General features: G+C 37.8%; 1 protein-coding gene across 1 annotated transcript in view; it reads left to right on the forward strand.

Moving 5' to 3' along the window:
- The window catches only part of senp1 (SUMO specific peptidase 1), a 14,682-nt gene extending 8,532 nt beyond the window's left edge, over positions 1-6,150 (forward strand). Inside the window, exons 8-18 of the mRNA XM_015032803.1 lie at positions 61-341; positions 425-488; positions 635-673; positions 798-882; positions 978-1,118; positions 1,239-1,373; positions 2,553-2,756; positions 2,841-2,920; positions 3,027-3,111; positions 5,060-5,155; positions 5,244-6,150. Of these exons, the coding sequence (XP_014888289.1) occupies positions 61-341; positions 425-488; positions 635-673; positions 798-882; positions 978-1,118; positions 1,239-1,373; positions 2,553-2,756; positions 2,841-2,920; positions 3,027-3,111; positions 5,060-5,155; positions 5,244-5,306 (1,273 nt within the window). The 3' untranslated portion in view covers positions 5,307-6,150. The remainder of the gene's footprint in view (positions 1-60; positions 342-424; positions 489-634; positions 674-797; positions 883-977; positions 1,119-1,238; positions 1,374-2,552; positions 2,757-2,840; positions 2,921-3,026; positions 3,112-5,059; positions 5,156-5,243) is intronic.
- The last annotated feature ends 2,621 nt before the right edge of the window (positions 6,151-8,771 follow it).

An 8,771-nucleotide genomic window follows, 5' to 3' on the forward strand; every position in this document is an offset into this window, starting at 1 on the left:
CTCCAGTTCGACATCTGATACGGACTGTTGATTGTTGCCGTCCTCTCATTGTCTCATCAGCACCAGCTTCCTCACCAGCCACACACGGCTACAACTGTCTTCTCCAGCTGGATCAGCAGCTGAAGGGACGTCAGAAGGACCCAGTAGCCCACCCAGCCCCCGAGGGCTGTCAAGTCAGAGCTCCAGCAACCTTCCCAGCCCTGTGGGAGCTTCCAGGAAGTCAGGGAGTCAGATTTGGCCAGCAGACGCAGACCTCACCTCCAGTCAGCCCACTGCTCTTTTCTCCGCTCCTTCCCCGTCAACTCTGCAAGACAACACCTCTCAGGGGACAGAGTCGTCAGGTTAACTTTAAATAAAACAACATACTGGTTCAATGTGTGGTTTTTATCCTCTTTTATTGTAAAGTACATTTATTTATTTGCAGCTCATGATGGTGACTCTGTAATTATTGTAAATGAGCAAAAATGCAAAAAGCAAGAAAGCTCAAGGTTAGTACTTTAACTTTCTAAATAACTTTTCTGAACTAATCATTTTGCATCGTTACTTTTAACCGTTTTCTTTATTGTAGTAGCGCTAAATTATTAAAAGTAGCTTGGATATTCACTGTATAAGGAACAAAACTTTGCTTTTACAGCATGCCATTATTCCAAGCTGAGCTGTGGATCAAGGAACTGTAAGTTTCTTTAAAAGCATTCGATGATGCAAAACCTCATAATTAAAGTCTGATTTTGATTGGCCACAAACAAAAAGGTGGTTGTTTTTTCATTTAATTTTATCTCTTCACTGGTTTTGTCTAGGACTAGCATGTATGACTCTCGAGCGAGAGAAAGACGGAGACAAATAGAAGAACAGGAAGCCTTGGCTGCCCAGCTCCTGCGACAGGTTGGTAGTCGCCTCTTATGCCTTGTCCAACTCCATTTGTACCCCGGTCGATGTTTCTCCTGTTGTACTAATGTCCAAAAATCCCTGGTCAACAGCGATTGTCTGACGAGGGAAAACGAAGCCCACATGTTGAGGTCCATGTTCGCGTTCCTTTGGAGAAGGAAGTTCCTCTGACTTTTGTGATAGAGAAACCAAAGTCTGTGGAGGAGAAACCCGAGTTTCCCGAACTCTCAGAGGTTTGTTCTCTGTTTGCTGTACAATTGGAAATGAAAGTGGCGAACGCAAAGGAGCTTCAAACCTGAATTATGACATCATAATGTGCCTTTCTCTGTTTGTGCCTCTGTGCTCCTGTTAAGGAAATGGAAGCTGAGGTGCACAGGGCACTGATGAAGGGAGGAAATCCTCATGAAGTACTAAGTGAAGGTTTCGGTCTCAGCCTCACACGAAAAGACCTGCAAACCCTCAGCAACCTCAACTGGCTAAATGATGAGGTGGGGGACCATAAAATCCTTAAAGTATAACTAATGCCTCTGTGAAAGCATCGTACCAGACCGTATTGTAAAAGATTTGATAAGTCTGCAGCAGTACAGCAAACTTAAAAACACCAGTAGCTGCAAAAAAATAAACTGCAACAAACTTTCTTTCAAATGGCTCAGAAAGTGCAATGAGGAATTGTACGTATAATGTAAAATATAAAGCATGACGTCACTCGGAGCACAAAGCATGGAATGAGAGTGAATAGATCAGTTCAGTTCAGTTTGAGCAAAGGAGGCCAGTAGTGAGACGGATTTAGGCCAATTAATGAAAAACTAAAAGGAACCGCACAAAAATGTCATAATTTGCACTGAAACATAGATAGAACCCTAAATAACCTGTTTAGTTTATCAACAAAAAACAAAAAAAAAGTTGACTTGGAGGTGAGTTTTGCTTTAATTTGAAATCTGAACAGGTTTAAAACACTTAGTGTTTTCAACCTGTCAATCATAAATTTCGGTTGTAATTAAAAATATTCAATTTTGCCTTGTTGGATTTCTCCAAATCTGCCACTTTCGTTAAAACTGTAAACCTGAACTTCCACAGCATGCAGCTGATGACATTGTCCAGCTGCCCTCCATACCAAAAGGCATCAGTTCAAATGTTTTCTATTTGTTAAACTTTCAGGCCCGACTTTCATTAAAAACAAAGCTGGGAGGCAAATTTGAAGGATGCGATCCCAGACACCATATTTAACCATTAACAGCATACCCTGAGTCTAACTAGCAATCAGTTAGTGTTACACCGTACCCTTGTAAAAGTAAACTTTCTACAACTGACTCTATCAAAGATTAAAGCTTTAAAGTATCCCTTAGCAACATTGACAACCATGTTTCTCTAACTTCTATTCTGTATTTTTCATAAAGACTATCACAATGTCTAGGATTAAAACTTAGAACCTAATGAATATTTTTGCCATAAGTGGGACTATACCAACTGTCCCTGTGTGCTATAGCTAACTTAAAAATATAGTATTACATACTCTACCTCTATTTGCAACCCAGAGGATATTATTACACTTTTTTTGCAGGGCAGAATATTTCTGATCTTCCATCAATATACTAATGTACTTTCCATATTTTTATCTGCACCTACTCTACAATTCTAGTTCATGCCCAACTCATTTTATTTCACAGGTTATCAACTTTTACATGAACCTGTTGGTTGAGCGCAGCAAAGAACCAAACCGGCCGTCGGTCAATACGTTCAACACGTTTTTCTACCCGAAGCTGCGGAGCAGTGGCTACTCTGCTGTCCGCCGCTGGACCAAAAAGATGGACATCTTTGCGAAAGACATCCTGTTGGTTCCTGTCCATCTGGGAATGCATTGGTGCCTCTCGGTAAAACTAAGCGAAGGCCATATTGACATTAGATTCCATTGTTTAGAGTGTTTTTCACCCAAACGCATTGTTCTCTTCTTTTAGGTGGTGGATTTCCGCAAAAAGTCTGTTATCTACTTTGATTCTATGGGAGGAAGCAATGATCAAGCTTGCCAGATATTGTTGTACGTTCCTGTCACGTTTCGGTTCATTAATGGAATTTATGCATAAATTTCAATGTGACCTGTTCGATGATCTTGAGATGTGTGCCATGTGTGTGTGCGTTCACAGTGACTACCTGCAACAGGAAAGTAGAGACAAAAAAGGCAAAGAACTTGATACCTCAGGCTGGACTCTACACAGCAAGAAGCCCAGTGTAAGTTTAACACATCAAAGCACCGAAAGCATTGAAGTGTCTGACAGAAAACGCAGTATTTATAAATGCTACACATTCCCTTGTATCTTCTTTGGCTTAACAAGTTTGTTGTTCCATAAATTTCCATTTAAATATATCTGCGGAGTGGCCTGCAGAGGGCGGTAGGAGGTTTTTTTTAACAATCAACAACAAAACTCAGTCCAAGTATGGGGCAACTAATGATATTTACTACACCTTTTAGTTTATTACAGAAACTTATTATGTTATGATATTTGTATTTAGGGATTATGAGCACAATTAAATGTAATTAGAATGGGATTAAAATTAGTTGGAAGTAAAAGTAGTTTAAGCTTCCGTATAAAGTTTGCAAATCAACATCTGCAAGCAGCTAATCGGTCAAACTTGGTCTCCAGAAAACATTCAACAGCTGAAACACATTACCTGGTAGGAGTTTTTCTTTCTGGTTTTATTTTGAGGGGGGTTTAATGGATGATAATAATCAGCCCTTGGATCAGTTTCTCCTGCTTCCCCGTCCTCTGCAGCTGCAGTTTGATAAAACTCACAAGGCATCTAGACCTCCATTTATCATCTACTAATTTACAATCTATCAATACATTCGATCACTTCAGCATTGAAAAGCTATAAAAACCCTTTTGTAAACGACCTCATTAGGAAGTAATTAGATGCTCCGTCTGCCACGTCTGTTTGATATAGTAGTGCAGCCAATAACTGCGTTTCCACTACAAATATGTGAGAAACTTTTCCAGTGTTGTTAAAAAAAAAAAAACACAATTTCAGAATTGCATTTTTTCCATTAAATAAGAAAAGCAATTACAATCACAGGTGAAGGGTGTACACGCAATAAGTCAGCAAAAAAACGGGCCGAGCCATTATCCTCCAACCCTCCAACTACTTCCTGTCGTCTTTTTCGTGGTTTGCATCAGTGACAACATCCAGTTGTTGATCAAAATAAATGTTTCTATGGCAGTTTTGTGAAATAAACCAATTTTGATATGGCCAAAACATTTTTTTTTTTTTTTTGTCCGTTAGGCAAATTTATTTTCGAAAAGTCAAATTGCTCATTTATATGGTCAATGGAAATGTAACTGGAGTCAAACTCCTGACTTTAGAGGAACAAGCACACACACATACCTCATTGAAGGGACCTGCTACAAAGACAGCATTTTGGAGAACAATTGTCAGAACTTTTGCAAATTTCAACAATCAAAGTTGAATCAAATCATAAAGCTATAAATTATGACAGGTTTATTAGTTATTAACGATGTTGTTGACTTACAACAGCCCTGTTACAGATCTAGATATAGTCGCATTCAAAAGTTTCCTTACAAGTTAACAAGCAGCTTTACCTCATTATTTTTTTAAAGTTATGCAACCATCTTGGAAAAAACACTCAATATTTGTGATTTTACAGAACAGGGCTATATTTAGTAATTCAAACTACATGAAGTGTATTTTCCTTCAAATGATCAAAAATGAGATCACTTAGAAAAATACAGGGATAGCAGCTGGTGTGGCAACACTGACAGTGGACAGTGTGTGAACATGTTTAAGTGTTCAGCTCTTTGTTCGCTCATCTTGTTGGAAAGTTTTATGCTTTCATGTGTCAAATAATTTTTAGCTTTAGGTTTTAAATGTTAGGGCCTAAAATTAACCTATAAAGGTTACTGTCATAAAAACGTCCATGTTACAAATACTTGTCTATAGAACATTAAACGTCATTAAACTGTCCTGCCCGTTTTGCTAATGCCACCAGCCACATAGGAGCAATGACATTGCGTTGTGCAGTCATCCGATATTTACTCATTTTAACACTGCATTTTTGGTACTGTTGAAATACAATTCTTTAAAAAATGCTTTGTAAACCTTTTTTTTTTCTTTTTTTTTTAGTTAATTAAATGTTCCCCTTGCATGTTTTCCTTGCTCACAGGAGATCCCACAGCAGATGAATGGCAGCGACTGTGGAATGTTCACTTGCAAATATGCAGATTACATAACCAAAGACAAGCCAATCACATTCACACAGGTAATCACAGACATTATTGATAGAAATGTATCAGTAAACCCTGGTCACAGTGGACTCAATGTGCATTTCTTCCTTTTCTGTTGAACAGAAACACATGCCATACTTCAGAAGGAGAATGGTTTGGGAAATTATGAACCACAAGTTGTTGTGATGTCATGATTGCTGTTTAGACACTTAAAGTCGACTCATGACGAAGGTTGAGCTCCATTCCTCATGAGGTTCAACTGAGACTTGCACACCAGCTCCTCAGACCAGAAACCAGCTGTTTCACTCAAGACCCCCCTCCTCCCCCCTGAGCTTATGTCGGCTGACGGATGTTGCTGGAGCACAAATCACTGCCTCCCACTCTTCTTCTTCTGTTCTTTTGACTCTTGATGCAGCAGCGGAGCATCGTAATAGCAGCTAAAAACACTTTGTATTTGGTTGTAATTCCTGGTCAGAACTATTTTTGCATTGTTTGTAGTGATGTGCTCTTAAGTGAATCATACTGAGGTTTTCTTCCTTCCTCAGAATGTTACATAATCCGACCTCACCATGAAAATATGTCCATTCTACAATTTGCTAAAAATCTTAAAAAAAAAAAAGGGCTGCAAACTAATCTGTGATTAGTTACTTGGAATAAATACTGACACTTGTTTCTTTTTTGTCACCCGATTGACAGCTGCAGGCTTGCGCAGTATGGACATTGCTAAGAGTGGATGGAATCAAAATGCACAAAGGTCAATGTGATTCCACCTCAGAGTATGATTTATAATAGTCTTACTTTCAGTGATCCAGGTGTAATGGAGCATTTACAGCCTAAAACAGCAGGGTAATAAAACTTTGCCATTTCCTTATTCTTGATAAGATTGTAAATTAAAAATCTATTTTATGTATTTGAGTCTTCTTGTTAGGCAGCAGAATTTTGAGTCATTCAATGGATTTTGAATTTTTGTACATACTTGAAGTATATACAGCCTACTATGTAACAATAAACATTTTTTATGTATTTCTTATTCTGTCTTAAATGAAGTCTGTTTCATAAATAAATTATCCAAGATGTTCTTTTGTAAATAACTGTTCATATGTTGTATTATTACACGCAAACCGGTCTATTTTAACATTTTATTTTGGTAATGCGTACATCTAAAGACCAAACTTAGTTTTTTGGGTCAAATATCAAGGCAGATGTAGCTTATCCAGTATATTACTGCCTCGGGTATCTCATCTTCTGCGGGGTTTAGGTCGGAGATTTAAGCGATACCATGGTCTTAGAACAACCTTCTACTTCCTTTTGCTCAGATAAATGATGTGGCTCTAGAAACTTAGCTCTGAACTTTAAGCAACATGGATTCAGTGTTTCTTCACTCCAGACTAATATGCAAGAGTTACTTTCATCTGAAAAAATGAATTGCTGGGCAGTAGTCCAGTCATGTTTCTCCATTACCCAGGTAAGACATCCATGACATGATCTACAGCTGTTGCATTGCTTGTTGTTAAGCCTCTAATAAGCCAGAGGTACCTCTGTGCCTTGGTGTTATTACACTATCTTCAAAACTGATTATTCTTGCTGCTGTGCACTTCTTACTATCATTTTCTTTTCCTTCCACACAACCTTCCATAAATATACTCGGAAAGAGCGATCTCCGTCGTCTATCTCAACTGGACAGACGTCCTCATGTTTCTGTATAGATCATAATACAGTTAAGACAAGATTTCTGTCACAAACCGTAACCGAGTTTTAGAGTTTTTCCGAGATCATCAAGATTGATTAAAATAAATGCAGCACTGTTTAATTTATCACTTAGTTCAAGTTTCACTTCTTGAATGCAATTACATTTTAAGTTATGCTATAATTTACTGGGATGCTCCAATGAAGGATTAAACACAAACTACAGTGAAAAACAATTTATTGAAAATCTCAAACCAAGCGACAACTTCAAACAAGGGATGCTTTCCCCTTCATGTGGGCAGAACAAAAAAAAATCCTGCAACATGGCACAAGCATTACTGAGGAGAAAGTGATGCAGCAAACAAGCATTCATGGAAAAAAAAAAAAAGTTTACAAGTTGACCTCATGTGTAATGAGTGACCTTTAGGTAGGAGACAGAAATCCCAAATTAGTAGCAGCATGAATTTACACTCAAGCCAACATTTTTTTTACTTCAATGTTTAGGTCTGAAACGACAATTCTAACATCTGCAGTGCATGAAAGCAAACCCAGAGAAAGAAACCTGGTACGACAGAGTAGCACTTCCCAACCCCTGCTAGTGAAATCTAAGGCATTTCTGAATGAGTCGTTCTGTCTTTTTATATGAACATTGTTTGTTTTTGTTTCAAAGAAAACTTTCAAAACTCAAACCGCAATACGTATCTCAACGAAAAACCGTGAAACTGCATGGATTGAATTCATAAATCATGTCATGTCTTTGTGCATACAAAATTACACCTGTTACTTTTTATAAGACCACATAAAATTTCCTGTAGCTCTTTTAAAACTCCTAATTTGGTGTGACAATTGTTCCCTTTTAATGTTGCAACTCAGCCTACAGTGACTGGACCAGATTTGCAGACAGGATCAGATATGAGATTCTCATGGTACGAAAACCTCAACTGAAAGTACTACTATTCAATGGTAAAATTATATTACTGAAGCAATTAAAAAAAAAAAAAAAAAAAAAAAAAAAATATTACACAATATAACTGCTTCTGTTTAGCCATCCTGCTCAAAGCTTTAAATAAGCATTGATTAGGAGTGACAGGGGGTGGGATTCTTTAGTTTTCCACAATTTGACTATTGGTCTGAATGGAAGGGGGGGTTCCGTCAGTGTGGGTAAAACATAGTAGCCTTCTTTTAGCCAGCTGACCGGCAGTGCACAGTAACAGGAAGAAGAGTGGCAGGGCAACCATCATGGGCACTATTTACAGAGAAAACGCCGGTCAATCAGGCACTTTCTCTACCAACTGAAGGTACTTTAAAAAGCATAAGCCCAAACAAATGTGCTTAAAAACAGTAAAACATATTTATGAAGAAAGGTGAAAGCCGTAAAAGTGAAGCAATCTGAGGTGTCTTTTGGGTGTTTTTAGTATTGCATTTACTCAGATAATAAATTAATTGCATAGATCACCAGACATCGGACATAGTTTCAGAATAATGGACAGATGGGTTAAAGGATGAAGACACAGTACCAGCTGTGGGCAGTCTGTAGGTGGTGACTGCCGTAAAACCTTACACACAGAACTAAGACTACGTTGCTTGAGCAGAATGAGGTAAGTTGAGGTTTTGAGGATTTTTTTTCTTTTTTTTCACTGATCCCAACTGCATTGGATTCAACTGTGTAACAATCTGAATCTGACATTACGAATGATCTGGAGTCAGGCTTGTAAAGTGCCAACATGTGTGACACAAGACGGAATGAAAAGTGTCTCTGAGCATATTAAAGCCTTATTTTTTTTTTACATCAATAGAGAAACTCGAACATACAAATGATCAGAAATAATAAGAAAAAGAAAAGAAAAAAAGGAAATCTCTTCAATCTACTTTTCAACACAACACCCTATCAAAAATAAAATCAAAGCCTCTGAAAAATAGGAAAATTTTTTTAAAGTATGTATATATATATATATATATATATAT

This window comes from Poecilia latipinna, unplaced genomic scaffold (genome assembly GCF_001443285.1).
Source record: "Poecilia latipinna isolate Pla-1442-1.1 unplaced genomic scaffold, P_latipinna-1.0 Scaffold250, whole genome shotgun sequence".
In the NCBI taxonomy this organism is placed as follows: Eukaryota; Metazoa; Chordata; class Actinopteri; order Cyprinodontiformes; family Poeciliidae; genus Poecilia; species Poecilia latipinna.